The sequence below is a fragment of the Drosophila grimshawi genome, unplaced genomic scaffold (genome assembly GCF_018153295.1).
Source record: "Drosophila grimshawi isolate 15287-2541.00 unplaced genomic scaffold, ASM1815329v1 contig_311, whole genome shotgun sequence".
Lineage (NCBI taxonomy): Eukaryota > Metazoa > Arthropoda > Insecta > Diptera > Drosophilidae > Drosophila > Drosophila grimshawi.
Window position 1 is genome coordinate 10,752,469 of NW_025063098.1, and position 23,050 is coordinate 10,775,518.

Here is a 23,050-nt window from a genome sequence, read left to right on the forward strand (position 1 = left end):
GTGTGGAAGCATCTGCTTTGGCTTCTGTGCCTGACGGCTCTTCTCGGCTGGGTGTGGGCCGATGACTGGTCGCAGAGCTGCGCCTCCAACTGTACCTGCAAGTGGACCAATGGCAAAAAGTCGGCCATATGCAGCTCGCTGCAATTGACTAGCATACCGACAACGTTGAGCACCGAGCTGCAGGTCCTGGTGCTTAACGATAATCACATACCATATCTGAATCGGGAGGAGTTCTCTTCACTGGGTCTCCTCAATTTGCAGCGCATTTATCTGAAAAAATCCGAGGTCCAATACATACACAAGGAAAGCTTTCGCAATCTGAAGATACTTGTAGAAATTGATCTGTCCGACAATAAGTTAGAGATGCTCGATAAGGATACATTCATGGGCAACGATCGACTGCGTATACTCTATCTCAATGGGAATCCGCTGAAGCGCTTGTCAGCCTATCAGTTTCCCATATTACCGCATCTACGGACTCTAGACATGCACAACTGTTTGATCTCCTACATAGATCCCATGTCGCTGGCCAATCTCAATCTGTTGGAGTTCTTGAATCTCAAGAACAATCTGCTGGAGAGCTTGAGTGAGTATGTGTTCCAGCACATGGGCAATCTGAAAACGCTGTCTCTGGAGGAGAACCCCTGGCAATGCAACTGCAAGCTGCGTAAATTTCGCAGCTGGTATGTCAGCAGTCGCCTCAGCTCCGTGAGTCTGGTGTGCAAGGGCCCGCCCGTGCAGAAGGATCGCACCTGGGACAGTGTCGATGATGAGCTCTTCGGGTGTCCGCCACGCGTCGAGATCTTTAATAATGAGGAGGCCACCAACATTGATATTGGCAGCAATACAACCTTTAGCTGTCTGGTCTACGGGGATCCATTGCCCGAGGTCAGTTGGGAGCTGAATGGCAAAATTCTGGACAATGACAATGTGCTCTTCGATGTGGAGAGCATTGCATCCGATAAGTTGTGGAGCAATCTGACGGTGTTCAATGTGAGCAGCCTGGATGCGGGCACATATGCCTGTACGGGCAGCAATCTGATTGGATCGATGACGCAGAACATTAGCATTTACCTCAGCGAGATTGTGCAGCATGTGCTGGTAAAGACACCGGAAACATTCTGGTATTTCGGCCTGATCATGGGCATCTTTGGCACTGTCTTTCTCCTCATCGCCATCTCGTTTGTGGTCTGTCTGTGCAAGCGGACAACGCGACAGCATCGGCATGCCAATAAGGCTGGCGTCAAGTCGAGCGTCAGTTTCAATGATCAGGAGAAGAAGCTGCTCGATTCGAGTGTGACAACGACGACCAATGATCGTGGCGACAGCTATGGCATCGACAACAATCCCAGCTCCATCAACAAGACGGACTCCAGCCTGGGCTTCAATCAAATTGAGATACATGCGGTCGAGAATCATCGACAGCAGCAGCAGCAGCAACAGGGTGGACAGGGTCAGGGGCAGGCTGGTCAGCATATGCGCCAGCAACTGATGACTGTCAAGGATCCCACATGCGGACTGATCTCGGTGCCCACATCAATGGCCAGCTATCAGCACCAGCATCAGCATCAGCATCAGTTGCAGCATCCGGGACAGCACACACACTCCCATTCTCATGGACATGCACAGCTGTCGGAGGAGTTTCCGTTGAATGTGGGTGTCTTTCCACCGCCGCCGGAGTTCTGCTCCAACATTGTGCCGAATCCCACCTTTGGCAACATATTCATACGCGTTTCTGTCACGCAGGACATGCTCGATGGCGCCGACATTAATATGTATCCCGATCTGCTGAACATACCCAAGCGCCTGCAGGATGTGCAGTGTGATTCCTCTGTGGCATCAAGTTCGAGTGATGGTGGTAGTGGTAGTCAAACTGTGGCACATTGTGCCACCCTGCCACGTCACACGACGCGTCGAGGCATTCTCAAGAAGGACCCATCGCTGCAGCCCGGCGGTGCAACGAATTTTTATCCACATGACGAGATTGTCACCTACAACCTGGAAACGGGCACCTATCATTGCAGCACCACCAATGAGATGGAATTGCCGCCGCCACCGCCACCGCCAGCCGTCACCGCTGTCGTTCAATGTCATCATCCAACGACGATAGCAACGCCAGTGTCCGCCGCCAATTGTGTCAGTTGCATCAACAATGTGCCATCCTCCTCCTCCGCCTGCAGCACGCCGCCCATTGTCGAGGCAACGCCACTGCGACCATTGTGCAAGAGCAGTGGACCTGGCGATAGCTCGGCGTATCCCAAATACGACAACATGGGACGACGCATCACCGCAAGCGGCGGATTGGGCAACGAGAACGAGACGCTGTTCAGCGAATCCGCCGAACAGCCGAATCCAATGGAGCTGGAGTCCCCCCAAGATGCCCATCAGCAGCTGCAGACGACGGAGCAGTCGGTTGCCATCGACAAGGGTGGCAGTGGCGAGTTTGTGTCCCTCTAGTATTACGGTACTCACGTGTAAATAGCAGCAGCAAGCGCACTAGCGCCACCTGCCGGTCAATAGATTGTGTCCTGCCTCACAGAGCATATACGAAAAAATATAGAGAAAAAATCCACTGTGGCAATCGTTTTGTTCATATCATGTACCAAGCAGCGAATCCCCTTCAAAGTAATATTTTATAATTATAGCATTCAATATGAACAATCTATTGACTGCTGCAGTTTAAGCCGAAACTATATTAAGCTGAATATATATATATATATCTGTATGTACTATATATAATAGCGATCCAAGAGCAATTTATGTAGAATCAAAATCAACAAACAAAAACAAAAAGCCCATGAGAATATGAGAATGGTATGTTAACAACCGCAAACAAAAAAGGATTATTAATAATGATTTTATTACACTCTCATAAGTAGAATATAATTAGTCATATAAATGTAGATTCATGGTAGCCCATTCCTAACATTTAGCCACATTCCACTGGCGAACATTGATGCGAATTCGACAATGATTCACTGTGGAATTCGTCTATAACCTTCAGTAGTAGTTTCAGTCTAATTTGTTAAATGTTTAAAATGCATAGCGTGAACATTGAGCGAAACGATCCTAGACCAAAACTTTCCTTCATAATGTGTAAAAACAAACATTTATGTAAAAAGAATACAACAAATTATAGATATTTATATAGATATACATATATATATATATATGTAAAGAGAATGTATTGATATTGTCGACATATATTCTTACAGAGCTTGACAGTGTTTTTTTATTTTGGTTTTACTTCGGTTGGAAATGATGTTAGTGCTCAACGCCAAAGTTTATAGTGAAACCTTTGCTCATTGTATAATCCTCTGTAGCCACATTGATATATGCATATAGAGTTAGAGATTCTAAGTAATATACCTGATATATATTAAATTATCTATTTTAATGATATACGTATTTAACTTTTAGCCGTGCGATTGCATTTAATGAGGATATTTTATTTATAGATTCAACAATTTAAGTCCTCTTCGATAGGCATTCTATTATTCTGTAAATATGTGTGTGAATTGGCATTTATTTACATGGATTTTAAAATCAACAATTATTTTAATGCCCAGCTCAATATCAGAAACGAAAGCTGAATGCCACAGCTTTTGGTGGTGCCACTTGTTTTAACACTCTGTTTTAAATGTTAAACATAATTGTTATGCCCTTGGGCTGCTTTTAAATTTAATCGGCAGACCTAGACATACATATATACATACGATGCTTCAGTTTTAGATTATTAATGCTCATCCATAACCATAACCAAGCCAAACTTGTTAAGTTTTCGAACTCAAATAGTATTATTATGTTTGTATATTTTATATATTTTAACTGTACATAAATTGATGTAAAAACCATAAACTAAAGTGAAAACATCAATGTGCCATGACATAATTAATTTGGCCAGTCAAAATTTTACTAATTGTAATTGAATATGCATGTACTACCTACAATGTGGGGGGTGTATCAGTATATCATATTATATATTGTATAATGCATAATCGTATACATAGTAGCAGTATACATTTAAAATTTATATATATATATACTTACCAGTACATGTATAGATTAAATGTAACCCGTATATAAGCCAGAAACAACAAATGCAGCATAATAATTTTTGTGTAGTATGTTTACAACTCGAGCTTGATAATATAAATGTAAATTATAAATTCGTAATGTGTAAGTATATAAAACAAATCAACATTTTCATAGCCGCAAGCCCGCATACAATTTTTGTATTCGCATATGTTGTTTTGAGTATGTATGTAAAGCTAATTGTATGTAATATGCATGCCAAAATAAATAAAAAGTTTTCTGCGAGCAAATCATGCAAATTTACAAACATAAATATAAAAGTAAATAAACAAAAAAGAAGAATATATATATATATACGGAAATGAAGAATAACGCAATGAAATCATCAAATACGAAATGCGAATTAAGAAAACATAATAAACAAAATACAGACAAATACATAAACACATATGCAAGCAAATGTTTACACAACTCAGATACACGCCCACTTTTTTGTATATTGTGGCAAGTGCTCGAAAGGGGTTTTTGTTTTTTGGAGCTCTAATATCTGCAGCAGAGTAGCATGCACATGAAAGCATGTAAAAGTATTGCAATTGCACGTTTCACAAACAAACAAAAATGGAAAATATCTTTAAAAAAAAAATGCAAAAAAAAACTAAACAATAGAGATAGAAATATCAGTAAATAGTACATTTTTTCCTTCAGATCTCATAGTTCTCCAAAGTTAATACTTATATTAAACGCCTAGATGCTGCACGATAGTATAAGGTCAGTGTATAGATGACACTTTGATTCGATATTAGTTAATTACAAAAATATATTTTGATTTGTAATTATCAAGTGTATATGTTGCATCGTATTATCTTACCACATGACACTGATTGTATTTTTGCTTGAATTTATGTGACCCTCTGAGGCATGGAACTGATAATCATTTTTGTTCACTTCTTACGCCTCCGCATTTATTTTTGAGACACAAAGTCTTAACAAGTGTCTACTCATTGTTTGAAATGTATCTATGTGATCTCGTAAACAACAAAAGAAGAAGTGTACATATATGTATATGCTATATAACATTAACCATATTAAAATCTTCGTAAAATTTCACTTAAAATAACTCAGATGCGAGGCCATGGAATACCTTTTGAATAGTTTGAACTAATTAAAAAGTGATGTGAACCGCCAGAATGCAAACAAAACTAAACTCTGAAAACATTGAAGCTAAATTTTTAAAAACATACCAAACACACGCACTCACACACATACACACACACACAGATACACACACGACTTTCGCAAAAGACAGCGTTGTGCATGTAACAAATATAATTTTAATTGCTGTGCTTACTATGCTGTACACAGGTACACATACATGAATGCATCTGTGTTCCTGTGTGCGTGTGTGTGTGTGTGGGTGTATCTATGTGTGCTATGCACCATTTATATATGCACTTAAATGGAATCAACTCGAACAAAACGGTTAGGCACATTGCAACCCAATGATGTATACACTGGCCTTTATCAAAGAGTCGGATACAATTACATAAGCCATCCCCTTCCCCTCCCCTGCGCAACCTTGCATGTGCTGCAAAAATAACAGAAGAAAAAATAGTTAAATAAAATCAACCTTGTTTGGATGATGTAATGCAGAAAATAAATAAATTAAAACGAAAAATTATAGTTGCATTTTTTACCTTTACAAATTGCAGTCGATATTTTCATTTTGCCTGCTGTACGATGTCAAACTAATAAACAAGCTACAAATTGGATATATTTTTTTAATAAAGTCGAACCCGATGCCAGAGTCAAGTGATTAAGTTTTATTTTGTTTTATTATTATTTTTTTTAATGCATATTTGGCTTTTAGCTTAAGCTAAGGGCAAACAAAATGTCGAGCAATTTGTATTTAAACTCAAATTTAATTTACAATTTACACGATTTGCACATTTGTTAAGCTTTCATAAAAGAAATGAAAAAGAAAAACAAGCATGACACATTAGCACAGACATAGAGAGGAAAACATGACAGAATATTGCCAAAAATAATAAGTATATGTATGTATAACTAAACACACATGATGATAGCATTATCCTTTGGTATAGATTGTCAAGCTTTACTACACACTATATTAAAATAGATGAAATAATAATAATAATAAAGAACACAAAACAGAAATATGAAATAAATGCAAATGCTGATTTTATTTCTTGCAGCGGACTTTGATCATTAAAACGAAATTTAAAATATCATATTGCAGTTGATTAAGTATATGATTATATATGTACTACATTACTTTGGCCATCATATATTATTGGCAGACTACTTTATAATCCTTTTTAAACGAGTGTTAAATGTTATTTAGGAAATGACATAACTTTATATATTTTCTGGTTTCTCGTAAGTTATATATATATAAATATTTTCTATATTGTTTATTTTCCACATTTCTCGTAACTAGACAATGCGAGGAAGAAAAGGTCAAAGATAAACCTTTGACCTGAAGAAAATATAATGCAACCACAGTCAATCAATTCCAGTTGCTTAGTTTTGAGTTTTTCAATTGCGCTTGCAACTGGCAACTTCCTCGAATCCAGCTAATCTGCATAATTTGGCAGGCAAAGCGTGTGCTTTCGCTCAGCTATCACTTGTTGATCAAACTTTCGACATCAGGACTCGTATCTGGAAATGTGAGCAAATTTCCGTTTGCGTTCGGGTTTATCTATGTATGTGTATCTACCCGCACGCCCCCAATTGCCGCCCCGCAATTCAGTTTGCCATGTTTGTGCACATATTTTGCTGCATTTCCGCGCTTAATCTCCGATGCCGCATCCATGTGGCACTGCTGCAGACCTCACAGAATGTTATAATAATGACTGCACGGAAAGCAGCCGTTGAACAGAGCAGAAAGCAGTAATAACATTTTCATCTTAATGCACTCAAAACACATTTAGTCAAAGTTACCAGCATCTGCCTTGCCTCTGCTCCAAACGCCGTCAGCATCCGGTGCAGCTGCGGTGACTGCGGCATCGCCCAACCTCCAAGTCAGTCAGCCAACACACACACACCCACCCACACACACACATACATACGTTTAGATACGTGTATGGGATAAGGGCGGCAGAAGCCATCAATGGTTTGGCTTCATTTGCCAAAGGCTGCACCGGCTAGAGCATGTGTGCAGTCCGTCCTCCAGAGAATGTGACGCATTGAGCACGTACCGTTAGCAAACCACAAAAACCCATCCCAATATCCACACCCACACGCTCACACACTCCGAGTCACGGCCAAACACTGGCTGCTGCTTCTTGTGCAGTTTTTTTTCTTAACGTTACGAATATAACATTCATTTTTGACAGGCATAATTTGCGGTTGGAACTGCAACCGGTTCCTGGATTCCAGCAACAGCATCAGCGCCATTGGGACGTCAGCTGACACTGTCTTTGTGCTTTGGTTATTTACAGTTCTTATGGAGCAGGCACTTCTCTAATGCAAAAATGATGCACTGCAGCCGTGGTGCTCTGCGGTCAGACGAGCAGCCAGTTGGAGTCGCGTATCAGCCAGCGCCATCAGCAGAACCTCCTGCCACCCGCAATGGCAATGAAAGTTTAGAAACCAATATTTTTACTAGCAGAAGGGGGCCCAGCAGCCCAGCAACAACAATACACAGGCAGCCAGCAAAAATAAATCTGTTTGCCAAACAGTTATTGCACTTGTTTCTGTGCACCGCCCACAGCAGCCAGTCCTGGCAATATATGCCTCCACTTGGCAACCGCTCAATAATTGGCAATGCCCAGCTGGGTACCAAAGTGGACTACACAGCAAAAAAAAACAATGGAAAAAAAACTAATATGCATTAAGAAAATGATTTGAAAATTAATACTTCAGTTTGGGCGGTGTAATTGCTTAAATTGTAATTACAGTTCTCACTAGACTTAATTTCAATCAATAATAAATACAGAAATAGAGTTCTTCGAGTACATCATAAAATACACATCCGCATTCTCGAAACTGAGCCAAACACAAAGCATACTCTTTGGCTGAGTAATAAAATCAACGAGTAAGCCAAGATTTGGGCAAATATAGTTTTTTCAAGCTTACTCTTAGGATGATACAAAAAGACAAGAACAATTAATTTCTCAGCAAAATAACTGTAAAGGAACTATTTCTTTGCATAATGTATAAAATCGGAGAGACCAACTCTCTTGATTGGCATTCTAGCTTGAGGATTTCATTGAAGAGTCAAACAGTTGGTCAAATTCTGTAACATGGCAAATGGAATCGGGTCGAAAATTCAAAGCTCGGAAACTACAAGGATGATTTGGATGACTTTTGACTAGCTCTCCGTTCTTATTACGAGCAGTTCGAATCGATTCACACATAACTCGAAAGAACACGTGAATGAATTAAAGCTATATTTCGGCCATAATCTTGATAGTCCAACAGGACCAATCAATCGAAGCTTAAGTTTTGAAATTTAAGTACGGTAGACTAAGCCTCTTGATAACTGTTTATTTACACGTATAAATCTACGGTAAAAAAAAGTAGATTTACTTCTAAAATGAACCGTAGCATTGCTCAAATAACTGGAACAAAAATCTTCTTTCGAGCAATACAAATTGTATTCCTTATTAAGTGCAAAAGACTAATTTTTTATCGAAAATTGCTTAGATGAAGTGTTAAATTCGAACGCCGCCTAAGTTTGTGAAGTGTATTTTTTGCTTATCTCCGACTGCCTCACTTTGTCGTCCTGGCTGCTGGTGCACTCAGGTGCTGCAAGGCTTTCTATAATTCCCAGCAAAACGACCATGCAAGTGGACTCTTCTCCGGTCGAATAGCAACGGTAAGCTGAATCTGCTTGCGGCTCGAGATCAACAAAATGAAATTCAATATGTTATAAATGGCCGGCATCGCTTTAGGTCCAGCAAACAGCAGCGTGCCATTGTGGCTCAAAACCTTACGCCTGTAGGCCAAAGTGTATACCAATACAGCCAGCTGCCCAAATCCCATGCCCGAGGTTTTTGTTTTCACTATTGATGTTTTATTTTTTATTTTTGTTCAATATTTTGTTCAATATGGTCTATTGCTTAAAGGTGCATTGCACCGCGTTTAGGCCCCATTTTTGCCCTCTCCCCGACTGAGCATTGATTAAAGTGTTTCGTTTGCAAATTTATGTGCCAAATATTAACCCAATTGCTCCCCGAGGAACACTCCCGCAAAAGGAAAAAAGCAAACTTTTTTGCTCGTGTAACACACAAAAAAGAGAAAGAAATGGGGGGCCAAACAACTTTTTTAACAGTTTTGGATTTTGGAATACAAATTATGTTAGTAATCTCCATTTATTGACATGTTTCCACCAGCAGGTACACAAATGCATACATCGCTCGAATATATGTATATACAAATACGTACAAACATATAGGGGTATTTATGCCCAAATAAGGTCGCCTAAGGGCTGCTTAAGTCGACCTTTATGCATGGGGTTCATGTGTGCCAACTTTTGTTCTACGACCATCATTTGCCATGAATATATGGAAACTGCTATATTTAGTACACTTTGCTTGAGTGTGGCTTAAGCATTTCTTTTCTTTTCATTTCTTTCCGACTGTCAAATTGCTTATTGTTTATGGTTAGTGCTGTTTTTCTAACAATATACAAATTAATAAATGTAATGCCAAAATCCGAAAAGAAAAAAAACCAATCATTTCGTTCACATATAATAAATAATTTATTATCTGAGAATGAAAGATAGTTGAGGATGCTTAGTTTAATTGTTTACTATACCTAACTACAGATGCTTAAACTTATAAAAAACTCTCCGCAAATCACAAAGGTACTTTTCATTCTCATTCGTGCCTTTCTTAGTTTTATGCATGTGTGTTTAACAAGCTTGAGACACTAAAACAAATAATTCCGAATGTTATAAGCACAATGTGCCAAACTTAAAAAAAAACTAGAAATCTTAATTTACATATGTGCAAATAATTACATTATTATTTAATTAAACATTCACACACACACACATACATTTACATAAATATGTATTTAATATAATATCATAATCAATGATGAGCAAACAAAAATTCACCACATTGGCCCACAAATTGAGTAAGAGAACGCTTTGATGCAAAGAGAGCCAAACAAAGAGCGTGAGCGTGAGAGTGCGACATCGTATGAAGTGAGCATAAGCGCGGTCAACATCTGACTGATTTGAGCGAGAAGCAATTGAGGCGAATTCATTTTCATTCGTTTTGCCGACGCATTGAGTTTGGTTTCTTTTAGTGCGGTAATTTTCTGCTAAATGTAAAGTAAAATAAACAATATTGAATGTAAAAATCACAGAAGTCAATAGTTGTTATGAATTAACAAAGAAAACGCTGCACCCACGCTGGCCGCATCAATTGGCAACATACTGTGCGACTTCACACGCAGCGCAGTGTGCCTGAAAACCAGAAAGAGATTGGTAAGACGAATGATAATCGTTTGTCTGCATATGTATGTATACCACCTATGCATATGAATGTATGTATGTATATGCATGAGAATACGCAGATACAATATGTTCATACGTACATACATACCTGCATATGCCTATACATAACAAATGTAAATTGTGTTCAATCTTTTTTATCTTTGTGTACATTTTGCAGTTGCACGTAGAAGACGACAGACAGTATAACAGAGTGGCAACCACAACACAAAGAGGCGAGAAAGAAAAGGCAATTGGAAGAAAACTCAATACAACAATGCATATTTCGCTAGTCTGCTAAGAGCAGAAGAACAACACACAAGGCATAAACCATAAACCATAAACCAGAAATCAAAGGCGAACCAAAAACAAACTATTTTCTTCTTCTGCACACACGCGTCGCATCGCATTGCATTGTAATTTGTATGTGAATGTGTATGTGTGTCTCGCTCTGCCGAGCAGCAGATGCACTGAACTCAACAAAGTCCTGGTAAGTTGGCCTTCTTTCGTCTCATATTGATGTATGTACATATGTAGTCGCCAGCCAGTATGGAGAAGTAGCGAATAAATCGCAGATGAGTCAACGAGTTGAGTAAAAATTTGCAAAGAGAGGGAATGTATATGTAACTCAACTAATATTGTAAGTTCTGTATAAATTTTACAATTTTTATTGTGCATATTAATGCTGCTCTTCAAAAATAGTTATAAAAGGAAAGCCTGTGGAACTCTCTCCATTTGCTGTTCAATTTTCTTCTTTTGAACGATACGAAATGAACCGAAATAAAAATATTAATAATATGGCATATCTTTCGATCAGTTTTCGACACTATCGATTGCAAGACATTTCATCTTTTTGATCTACTTGTTTATTTTTACTTTAGATTGACCTGTTTTATATGTGTATTTTTACATATATAATAATATATAATGGGAAATCTGAATTCGTGAATAATTTAACTAAATAATACATTTCGATATTGTATATAATGAATTTGATTGATTGGTTTGTGTTCGATTTGCAGCTGAAGAGATCTGCCACATGGATAGCAGCGACGACGACGCGGACAGCGGCAAGTCTATACCGCGTCCCATCTACGAGGCGACGTCTGCCATTGACAGCCCTCCGCCGCATCTGCTGTTGGCCGTTGGCCAGGAGAAGGATGCAGTAATAAGCAACAAGCGATTGAAATATGTGGTCAGCGCTCCACCTGACTCGGCCAGTGGCGGCAACAGCACAGGCTCCTCCAACTCCAATGCTTGGCCAGTTTTGGCAGCGACACCAGTTGGCTCCGGCTCTAGTTCCGGCCACGCTTCGCTTACCATGAAGCTAACGAAAGTGGTAACGTCGACCCTTACGCCACAGCCGAATGCATTAAAGCCGAGTACATCGACGCCCAAGATGGAGGAGAACAAGGTGCGTGTGCCAAAGGAAATGATTGCCCTGCAGCGTTCACACAACGAGTCCGAGGTGCTCACCGGCTACGTGTCGGAGAGCTCCAAGCTGAAGCGGCGCAAATCACGGGCTGTCCTCAAACAGCCCGCGGCGATGGTTGAGCACTCATCGACGGGCTCGTCGGAGTCGAGCAGAGGGCGAGCCAGAGGAGGCAGACTGACGCGCAGCAAAAGCATACCGGCACCCAGACAGGACTCGGATGCGGAGCGGGAGTGGTACGAGGATTCGGAGCTGATGTTGAATAAATCGAAGAATCGCACCTATTGGATGGCATACGACAATGATGTCGATCTGAGTGCGAGCGAGGAGAGCAATGGTAATCGACGAAGTGGCCGCCACAATTTTCGATCACGTAGCAAGACTGTCTCGCGGAGCAGCGAGGAGCACCAGCCACGCCGTGGCAATCTGCGCTCCGAGAACGAGGAGTTCGCTCGGAAGCGGATGGCCTTCCTCGAACGCTACATCAACGACACGGTAGACCCTGAGCAGCAGGAGCAGGACTATCAACAGATAGCTAAAGATGACAGTGCTGAGTGGCAAACCAATTCGACAGTGGACACGGATACCAATCTCTCCCTCTTCTCGGATGCCAGCGAGTCAAAGATAGTAGCGAATGCATCAAATGATGGCGAGGCGATTAACAAACGCCTCAACGAAATTTGGCAAGCACCCACAAGGGTAAGTTATCGATTATCGATAATCGATAATTGTTTGATTGCCAGCATTGTATTTGTACTGCCATTTCACAGGTTGGCTGGGATCCGTTCTGCTGGAAGTGTCGTGGATGCGGCAAGGTGATGCCCTGCTCCAAATGCCTCCGTTCGTTTCATACGTACTGCGTTCGGCCGGCATCGACGAAGTTCGACAGCTCGTGGAAGTGTCCCGAATGTGTGCTCGTCGAGAGTGCGCCCAAGCGGTAAATGATAATTGAAATGACTGTAAATCATCATCTACATACATATATCATCAAGCTGCATTTGTTTGTTTCATCAGGTCACGTCGCAACGATGTATCCGTCGATCTGCTCAGTCAACTGCTCAAATATGCGCTCGAGCGCATGAAGCATATTCGTGGGGTAAGTAATAAATATAGACAGGAATTCGTTTTCATATGTTTCTATGTACATACATGTACATATGTATATGTATAGATAGTTACGAGTTCACAACAGTTTTCATTATCTGCTCAGTCCATGTGCGTTTACTTGTCAATTTATAAAATCACGCGAAATTTTGTGCTCACACAACGAGCTACAGGTATAGGTGTGTATTTGCATTAGTATTGACATATATTTGTGTACAAATATGTAAATAAATATGTACAAATGTATATGCATCAGGTCTTAAGTTAGCGCTCTCTCTCTCTCTCTCTCTCTGGCACTTACGTGCTCTGTTTGCTTTGCTCATCCTCTCGCTCTCTCTGTCTCTCTCTTGGCGACGTATAACTGTATAGACACCTGAGAAGTCTCGTTCTCGTTGCTTTTGCTGAGTGAGAAAGAGAGACTCCCTCGTCATAAGTTTGTCTGTATGTATGTATAATCTCAATTGTAACTAAATATTTACATATTTATTGTCAGATGTAACGACTAAAATAATCCTATACGCCCGAGGTTGACTGGCTCCAATGAGAATATATTAATATACTTATATATATATGTGTATGTGTGTGTGTGAGTGTGTGTGTGCGTGCGTGCACTTAAATTGAGTTCACTTCGTTCAGTTTCTTAACTTATCAGCATTAGGCAGCTGAATAAAATAAGAATCACATTCGATGTACAATTCAGTAGCTTTATTTTTTGTGCTTACAACATAGATGGAAATAAGTATGTAGAACATTTGTTAATTCGTATCTACATATTAATGAGCACACATTTAATCAAATATTTGTACATATATATATGTATGTACATCCTGTGTATATCGTCGTCAACTTCTTTTGAGAGCAACTTCTTTTTTGTTTTCTTACTAATTAGACTGAATACATTATGTATTAAACACAAATTGAATTCTGTTTATTCACAATTCTTTGTTTGTAAAATGAATTTTATTTTAAATAATGTGCGCATATTTGTAAATAGATTCATATTTATACATGCATATATGAATGTTTACAAATACATAAACATTTCTCTGCACATTTTTACACAACTTTATTGGAGGCTTAACTTATTATTTGGGGCATTTGTTTTCCAGCTGTGGATGAGCACAATATTATGCTTAGACATGAAGCAGCCAGCGACTACTTCTCTACATCGCATCGGTTAGCCAAAAGCTCCATAAAATATCTAATTAATGCTACCGCCCCTGTTTCGTTTGTTCTACAAAATATGCTAAAAATGTGCGAGGAATTAATTAATTCATTTAATGTTACTGCCGTCGGCTACCAGAGCGCATTAAAAACAATTACAAAGTCCAAACCGCAGACAAATGGACATGTAATTGTGCATACATCTGTACATACATACATACATACATACATACATACATACATATACATTTATATTCATATACACATATTCATTAATGCTTACAACTGTACATTCATGCTGTAAAAAAAGAATTCATGTATGTAACACAGCTGTGTTCATATTGCTTTTGCTGCGAATGGCAACAGGAAGAAAAAAAATGAAAAGAGAATCAACCTCAACCAAATCAGAGAAGCAGTGAGTCAAGCAGAAAAGAATTTAGCAACAGCAGCCTCAAGCAACAGCAGAAGAGGTGATGGTGGTGGTGGTGGTGTGATGGAACGACGACGCGTCGTCGTCAATCGCGCAATTTATATTTGCCTGACATTGCCGCCTCTGCTTCTGCTTCGCTCGCTTTGTAATTTGAGGTTAGTTACGCTCACACACAGCGAGGCATTCGGTTCGATTGTTAAAACACATTGGTGTGAGAGAGAGTACATACTAGCATTTGACCGCCTCTTGCTCTCGCTCTTGGTCTTAATGGTTGTGTTGTGTCGCTCTCTGCTGCGTCGTTATTGCTGTTTGTATATTGCTGCTTGTCAAACTTGTTTGTTTACAATGGAAATGGCGCAGCTCTCTTCACCGCTCTCTTAGACGGCGGCGAATTCGTGAAACTCTCATTTACTCTTCGTTGTCGCTCTTTTCATTTGCAGGTATACAAACTGCGTGCTCCACAGGATGTCTTGCCCGACACTTACAAGAAATACTTTGTGAATCCGGTGAACTTTGAAAATTTGTGGGAACGCATCAAAAATCGCGCATTTCGCAGCACCGATGAGTTCCTCAGCGAAGTCAAGTGGATGCAACACAATGCGCTTATATTAGAAGATGGCGGTAAGTTATTTTTTTTATTTGATTTTTACTCCAGTCAGCTTATGTGTTTTTCCGGTTCGCCAGATACTAAAGTGGATCAAGCCTGCAAAGCGTTGGTAAAGGTCTGCCGGCAAGAGGCCAACGAGATTGACACCTGCGCCGAATGCTATTTGAATGCCAACTCCAGCGATGAGTGGTTCGTCAAGGTCTGCACACATCCGCATCTGCTGCTTTGGGCAAAATTGAAGGGTTTCCCATATTGGCCCGCCAAGGCAATGGGCTCTGGCCCAAATGCTGTGGTCAACGTACGTTTCTTTGGCAAACACGATCGGGCCAATGTGCCAGTGAAAGATTGCTTCCTTTACTCGGCAAAGGATCCCAACACACAGACAAGCAGACGATCAGCTCGGGATTTGGCCGATTGTATACGTGAGGTTGAGGTGCACATTGAGCACATACGGAGTAAAATTGGCAGTTTCAACTATGCACCATATCGCCAACACTACGATCCGCTAGAGGAGCAGCAGCAGCTGGAGGCAATGATGCCCGGCGTGCATGATGCCATCAATAGGCAGCTGGCCCCGGCTAACAAGACGCCTCTGCAATTTCTCATTCGAAAAACGGCTGGTGACAAGCTCTCCATTGTCAAGAAAACAAAGGCCACCGAGTCGGGCAACGAATCCGATCAGTCCGGCAGTCCCATAAAGAAAAGCACACCGCAAGATATTGAGCCAAAGCTACCGCCACCGGCACCATTACCAATACCGCCCAGCTCTGATCATGCCAAGCCGAAGAGTAACAACTACGAGGTGATACCCCGAGCAGGCGATGCTCTCCGAGAATCCCGTGGTTGCACCGTCGTGCTGAAGCGCAAATCCATGGAAACGTGTAAGGCAATGGTCAAGATGAAGCCCCTGCCAACGCAGGTGTCCGATGTGATGGGGTCAGTAAGCAAGCGCAAACATTCCGATGCCAGCAGCGAGACGAGCCAACAGAGCACCTCAGCAGCAGAGCACAAGCGACGCAAGCAGGCGCGCAAACAGGCCCAAGAGGAGCTGCAACAGACTATGGACAAGGATAAGGCTAGAGAAACTCAAACTGAAACCAAAACGGATGCGAAAACGAAAATGGAACAGCCAAAAGCGGATGCGAAAACGAAAATGGAACAGCCAAAAGCGGAGACGGAAAAAGCAACCGCCGTTGAAGCTGCAGCGGACGAAGCAAGCCAATTGGTTGTCTCCGTTGTGGAGCTGGTTCGAAGGCGCCAAGGCGTGACTATAATCAAGATACCAAGGGATCAGCAACAGCAAACGCAACAGCAGCAGCAAACGCAACAGCAGCCACAGCAGAAGCAAACGCAACAGCAGCAGCAACAATCGCAACAGCAGCAGCAGTTGCAACAGCAGCAGCAGTCGCAGCAGCAGCAACAAGAACAGCAGCCTCAGCAGCAGCAGCAAACAACAGCTGCAAAGCCAAGTAGTAAAGTGGACTCCAGCGAGCAGCCAGCAATCAATGCAACGATGGCCAAACAGCGGGCAGTTGAGCGACAACACAAGCAGCTGATTAGCCGAGTGGTGCCGTTTGTGGAGATCAAAAAGGAGGTGTTGTCGGAGCCAGAGGAAAGTGAGGATGCGCCTATCGCTGATGCGTTGCAGCCACTGCCCGCCGATGAGGAACAGCAACAAGTAGCAGCAGCAGCAGCAATAGCACCACCACCCCCACCACCACAACAGCAACTTAATCCACCGGCCGAATTGGAAAGCAGTGCAACTGCATTCACACCACCGCCGGAGCCAAACAATTTTGTGACCTGTGAAGCAGCAACTGCACCTGAAATTCAAATCAAAGAAGAAATGTTTAGCGAGGAGGAAATGGAGACGGAGTCGAATTCGAATTCGAATGCGCAGCCGGAGCCACAAATCGCAGTCATCAATCAACCTGAGCCTGAGCCTGAACTAGAGCGAAAGCTAGAATCAGTTGCTATGCCGCCACCTGCATTACCATGTCGGGCAGAGACGCAACCACAGGCTGCTGTTGCAAGTGCAGCATATGCCACAATTGGAGTCGGAGCATCGCCCGTGGAGACGCCTGCCAGCGATGAATTTGTTCGCTTCGTGGGCGACACAACCATACAGAGATTGAGCCAGAAGCAGATGCCAAAGACAATGCCAGAGACTCAGACTCAGACGCAGACACAGCCACCGACACAGACAACGACACCGACAACGAAACGCAACACGTTAAGGGGTGTGCCGTATGGACCCTTGCCGGCAGCTGCACATTCAACGACACCACCACCAGAACAACCACCGTTGCCATTGGCATCACAATCACCCAAACCAGCGACGAGTTGCACCATCAGCCGGACGTCGCCCAAGGCACAGGTACAGAAACTGCCAATGGCTATAAAACACGACAAATCGGCAAATTCGCCGATAGCAGCAACAGCAGCAGTACCGCCACAAACACCCACATCAAGTCTGCTCAAGTCCAACATGGTGGTCATACCCATGGATCCACGCAACACAAATGGAGGCATCGGCGGCAACAGCAGCTCCTCGAGCTGCCTCGGCAGCAACGGCAGCAATCTGATCAGCTCCAATCTGATGACGATACCTGTGCCGCCATTGCGAGCAGTCTCCAAGAATACGCTGCAAAGCACAACCGGCGGATTCACAGGCAACGCACCGTTGCCGACATTCAGCAGTATCTTGAAGCCACCACCATTGGCCGGACTCACAACGATGACATCGACAACAGCAGCACCCAGATCCTCAAGCAGCACAGAAACTGTCGGGTTGCTGGCGAGTGTACTAAATGGTCTGCCCAGTGATACGCTGATCAGTGAGACGCCCGCACCAACAGCTGAACCGGTCGCTCCAACGCCTTTCAGTGAGCTACTAATGCGCTCCGGACCACCCAAGTTGACGATGCGACCCTGCGGTCCGCTGCACTCAGATGGCTCAAGCATCTATCCGGCACAAGCCGGACCACTCTCAACCCGCCTAAAGGATAATGCGCACAAGGTAAGCTTATTTTGAGTGGAGTTTCCTATAATAACAACTGACTAATACTGTTTATTTATTTATCATGTGCTGCAGATTACGGACTATTTTATTTCCGTCATCGAGGACACGTTGAGTGATCTGGGCGGTAGCGGCGAGGCGAGTGTGCAGCAGGCTCGTATTGCCAGCTTGACGCTGGAGAACGAGCGCATCAAGCTGCATTACGAACGCCAGTTGGCGGACATGCAGCGCTCCACGGAGGTAATGATCGCCGAGATACGCAAAACGCTGGAGCAGGAGAACAAGCGTGTCATCAGCGAGCTGCGACAGCACAGCACCCTGGAACGGATGCGAGCTGTGGAGGATGCCAAGAAGAAGCAGTGGTGTGCGAATTGTATGCGCGAGGCGCAACTCTACTGTTGCTGGAACACCTCATATTGTGATTATCCCTGCCAGCAGATGCACTGGCAGCGTCACTCAACCAGCTGCAGTCAGAAGGCCACGCTGATGACGCAACCACTGACACAAAGCCCCCAGTCGCTATTGCAGGCGCCGCTGGCTAACACGCACACGAATGCAAATGCCACAAGCACTGTCACCAGTTCTAGCCAACAAATGAACAATAGGCTGGCAACGGCAACGGCAACGGCAACTGCTCCCGCCACCGTTGTTGGCCCTGGCGAAAAGTGGACGCATCCATCGATGGTATCGTTGATTAATCAGTCGACGGCGCCGCCGCCCGCCGAGGTGCTCAAGCTGCCGAACAATACTTTCCTGCGCCCAGTGCCGCTGCCCTCAGCAATGCCAGCAGCCACGAGCAGCAGCAGCCACACCAACACCACCAACAACACCATTGTCAGCCCAGTCACACTGATATCGCCGTCGACGTCGACGCATCATCACAACACGATTATGACGGGTCAACAGCGCAACAACATGAGCTACGGCAACAAGCAGACGCAACGGATTGTCGTGCCACGCTATAATATACCCGTGAGTCGCAACTATTATGTTAGTAATTTGTTCAAGTTTAGTTTTTGTTCAGAGAGAAAGCAAATTTGTATCATAATCAATGCTAGAGTCGAATGAGAGCAAGTGAAACAATAATTAAAATGAATTCCACAATGTAATGGAGTATATAACGCTTACATTGGTTATCAAGGTATTAGCTTATCGTCAGTAGTGTTATCTTAGGCATAATGAAATAATGTTAAATACAATATTAATCGGAATTTTCAAAAAATTTCAGTTGCCCATCACTGTTGGCAACAATGCGCCCTTTGCTCACATATCGGAACAGCATCATCGGCATGTTGCAAAATCGACGTCACGGGGATCGCAGCCCAACAGTCGAGCACGAAATGCCAACAACAATTCGAACAACAACAACCACATAAACAACAACAACAGCAGCAGTAACAACAACAACAACGGCAGCAACAGCGCTCAGGCCATGCGTCTCAATCAACTTAACAACGTTTACCAACAGTGAGTTTTGGATCTATCTATAAATGAAGCATAATTTATGTTCTCACCATTTAGAATATTAACATTAAAATAATGCTATATTTTCAGGTAATTTCGGTATGATTTTAAATCCTATCGATAAGTGTGAATTACGTATTCAGAGGTTAAATTAAAATAACTACAATAATATTAAATTAGTATATAATTTGAAAGGCATCGCTGCTTTTATTATATTCATTAAATTAAATGGCTCACAAAGCGTTAATTATGTAAACCATAAGATGGACTTCAATTTACATAATGATGCTTAATGATTACAAGTAAACATTTAGTTCTTAATAGCCAATAAGTTAACCCATGTGTACATTCATTGCATATATCATCGCATCAAACTTTACAACGGTAAACATACATACTTACATGGATAAGTAGCTATATAGAATATAGATCTAAGCTGGGTAAAATGAAGACATGTCTCAACGATCTTTAAAACAATAAAACACAATTCAATTTGAAAACATTCAAATAAAATGCCTTTTCTTCCAAATTGATATGGATATTGTTATGAAATATATTTTTGAGTTCGAAGTGAGCAATGCTATCGATCGGCTTTCAAGGATGATCCAATGATTCTTGAATGCAGTTAGATAGAGTAGGTCCTTGGGTTAGAGGTAAGCCCGTCGCCCCTAAGAGTATACCTCACTTTTGAAAAGTTCTCCAATTCAAAGCATATTTACATTCATTTTCTGAAACTCTCACGTCGATAGATATCAATAAAATGTTAAACAATAAACATGTTAAAAACAATAAATTAGCTTTGAAACATTAAAATGATGTCAGTTTTATTAGTTCAACAAACACCAATAACAACGAAAACATTCAAAATCTTGAAATGATATCAATCGATGTCCAATTTTTTGAAATTTCCCTCGATACCAAACAGATTTGAGGCGCTCTTTGGCTTGCCGGGTCTCAGTGTTTCATTCACCTGATGACGCTTCTCGTATTCCAACATTTGCTTGCGATTATCCATTAACTTCTTGTAATATAATTCTGAAAACGATTATGTATATGTTTTATGGATTCGTATATAGATATGATATTTGAGGGCTTACCTTTAGCCACACTGATCTCTTCAAGTGGACCACCGTAATCCTTGGGCAATAACTCGCGCGGCACAAATTTGAAGAACTCGTTAATATCGCTGTGCATGTAGAGAATGCTGGTAAGTTCCTTTTTCATGAATGGACTCATCAGTGCCATTATCTTGTCCATGAAGGGCACAATGTTGATGAAATGAAAGCCAATTAGGCGTATGGCCGCAGCTTCCTGTGTGATAAGATCTGCCTTGAATATACTCATTGCACAGCAATTGAAATCTTACCTGTAAATAGTAGAGGAACTTCTTCATTTGCAGCAATCCAATGCGCGCCACGTGACCCAAGGAGCAGCCCTTAAGATCTATAACAATTATATGGCCCGGCTGTATGCCATCCTCGTACATCCAATAATCGAATACCATGCAATAGCTGCAAATGAATATCACATAACGCGTATTTAGTATTACGTATTGTATTCAAATTCACTTATTTAATTACCAACGATTAAACAGTCAATTACTTTTCGCAATCGAAATGTGTATGAATCTGTCGGATGCATCACTCTATCTACATGTGTGAAATGTATCTGTATCTGTATCTGAATCTGGACACGTCAAAATTTGCGGTGCGTGTTTTATTTTTTTTTCAGTTACTCAGACGTTTTTAGTTGTAAATGACTTTAGACACTTTGATCTTTAATATTCACTTGATTTGTGACCTTTTTATTTTCACTTGTCATAATTATGACGAGCAAAAATTGAAATTAACTTGTCAGTTGCACGAAGTCCATTAGTGGCTTATAATTAGTACATATAAATGTTATACAACACTTAAGATATACGACCAATTAAGCCTTAACTTTTAATCTACAGAAAGCTATGACAGTGCAATTAATTAGTTGTTCATTTAATTCATGTTTTTTAATGGGGTGTTCTACCTATTATATAGATAAAATGCTTGTATTAAAATGTACTGCAAGAAATGTTAATTTTAAATGTAGTAAATTATTTAGTATTTTTAAACACATGGTTCAATTTTATTTCGGTTGACAATAGATAAGTTGTAATTATACTACTAAATCATCACGTTTGTCAGGGTATTTAATATTCCTCAGAAAATAGCTGATTTTATATTGACTTGTTTGATTTCGGTTGAAAAGATATGAGAACTGGTTATGCCGTTGGAAAGAGACTTTTTAAATTGGAACATATGTTTTCGTATTTCATTGTTTATCTTTATTACTTCCCACTAACTCGGTCACCTCAAAAATGATTGGAAATGTGCACTTGCGATGCGAGTTTCCACCTTTTTTCATACGCTCCACATCCGATGTGTGTTTATAGATTTGCAGCTGATTGACTTAATGTAGAGTCGGTTAATCTCGACTAGAGCTCTACTTACAGTTTCATGACGTCGGCGTAATTGAAATTCGATGTGTTCAGATCGTCCAGTTTGCCCACAATAACACGATAACCCTCTGGCGTGGCACCTGGCAGTGGAACAATCGCTCTAAAATTGGATATTGGCATAAAAATCTGCAACAATCGCAAACAACAACAACAAGATGTGATTACTTACACCGTTTTCATGGCGCGCTTCAGCTCATTGCTGTCGATGTCCAGATTCACAAAGAAATCATCGACATGGGTGCGTGCCGTTAGATTTGTGTCCAGCACCTGTTTGGCCATTTCCATGCTATATTTGCAGGCATGAAAGAAATGCAGCGCCTCCGCCTCGGAAAACTGGGCGGAGATGTGCGGTTGCGCCTGTATCCAATCGACTAGCTTTAACACCTCCGTTCGCTTGATCTCTGGGAAGCGGGCATATTGCTCATCCAGATCGGCTTCCTTCATTCTTAACTTTGAACTTCGTTTACAGTTGATGGGCGAGCAGCAAATATATTGTTGTCTGTGCAGCTGAAAACGCGTTTTCCGCTATCAACGTTCGGCACTCGAATGAAATTGAAACTGTTTTTGCTTTCGCAAGTGAAACTGGTTGTCTTTTCCCGGCAGCAGTTGCTGCTGCTGCTGTTGCTGTTGCTGTTGCTGCTGCTGATGTTGTTGCTGTTTAATTCGGTATGCAATTTTCAACTGCTGTTGCGGAAAACTGCTAGTGGCTTTCATTTTGTTGTTGCCTGGCTGCCTGCCCCGCCTCCCGCTCACTGTCTCCGTTCACCGATCATTTCATTTCACTTCCAACAAACACTTGCGTGAAAATTCAAGTTTTTCCGTTTGTCTTTTTTTTTTT

General features: G+C 41.7%; 3 protein-coding genes across 3 annotated transcripts in view; 2 read left to right on the forward strand and 1 right to left on the reverse strand.

Annotated features, from left to right (window-relative positions):
- Positions 1-2,835, forward strand: part of LOC6563747 — a 34,677-nt gene extending 31,842 nt beyond the window's left edge. Inside the window, exon 3 of the mRNA XM_001989668.3 lies at positions 2-2,835. Coding sequence (XP_001989704.1) covers positions 2-2,457 — 2,456 coding nt within the window. The 3' untranslated portion in view covers positions 2,458-2,835. The remainder of the gene's footprint in view (position 1) is intronic.
- Positions 2,598-20,221, forward strand: LOC6563746 (protein kinase C-binding protein 1). Its single transcript, XM_032736944.1, has 10 exons — positions 2,598-2,625; positions 11,524-12,632; positions 12,704-12,870; positions 12,948-13,029; positions 15,072-15,252; positions 15,316-16,577; positions 16,653-18,257; positions 18,333-19,229; positions 19,486-19,724; positions 19,812-20,221. Exons 1-10 carry the CDS (start codon positions 2,598-2,600, stop codon positions 19,813-19,815), a joined length of 5,574 nt encoding a protein of 1,857 aa, XP_032592835.1. The 3' UTR covers positions 19,816-20,221.
- A 293-nt stretch (positions 20,222-20,514) lies between these two features.
- Positions 20,515-22,755, reverse strand: LOC6563745 (alpha-tocopherol transfer protein-like). Its single transcript, XM_001989666.3, has 5 exons — positions 22,382-22,755; positions 22,205-22,312; positions 21,088-21,232; positions 20,819-21,032; positions 20,515-20,756 (listed from the first exon to the last, which is right to left on the reverse strand). The coding sequence occupies exons 1-5, from the start codon at positions 22,654-22,656 to the stop codon at positions 20,602-20,604; spliced, it is 897 nt and encodes a 298-aa protein (XP_001989702.1). The 5' UTR covers positions 22,657-22,755; the 3' UTR covers positions 20,515-20,601.
- Between the last annotated feature and the right edge of the window lie 295 nt (positions 22,756-23,050).

What these genes read in the sequence shown, in the direction of transcription:
- LOC6563745 (XM_001989666.3), bottom strand. Translation starts at nt 22,656, where the DNA reads ATGAAGGAAGCCGATCTGGATGAGCAATATGCCCGCTTCCCAGAGATC. An exon ending in AAGCGCGCCATGAAAACGGT is followed by an intron (nt 22,313 to 22,381) that starts GTAAGTAATCAC and finishes ATCCAATTTTAG; the next exon opens with AGCGATTGTTCCACTGCCAG. An exon ending in TACGCCGACGTCATGAAACT is followed by an intron (nt 21,233 to 22,204) that starts GTAAGTAGAGCT and finishes ATTCATTTGCAG; the next exon opens with CTATTGCATGGTATTCGATT.
- LOC6563746 (XM_032736944.1), top strand. Translation starts at nt 2,598, where the DNA reads ATGTACCAAGCAGCGAATCCCCTTCAAA. An exon ending in AGCAGCGAATCCCCTTCAAA is followed by an intron (nt 2,626 to 11,523) that starts GTAATATTTTAT and finishes TTCGATTTGCAG; the next exon opens with CTGAAGAGATCTGCCACATG. An exon ending in TTTGGCAAGCACCCACAAGG is followed by an intron (nt 12,633 to 12,703) that starts GTAAGTTATCGA and finishes GCCATTTCACAG; the next exon opens with GTTGGCTGGGATCCGTTCTG.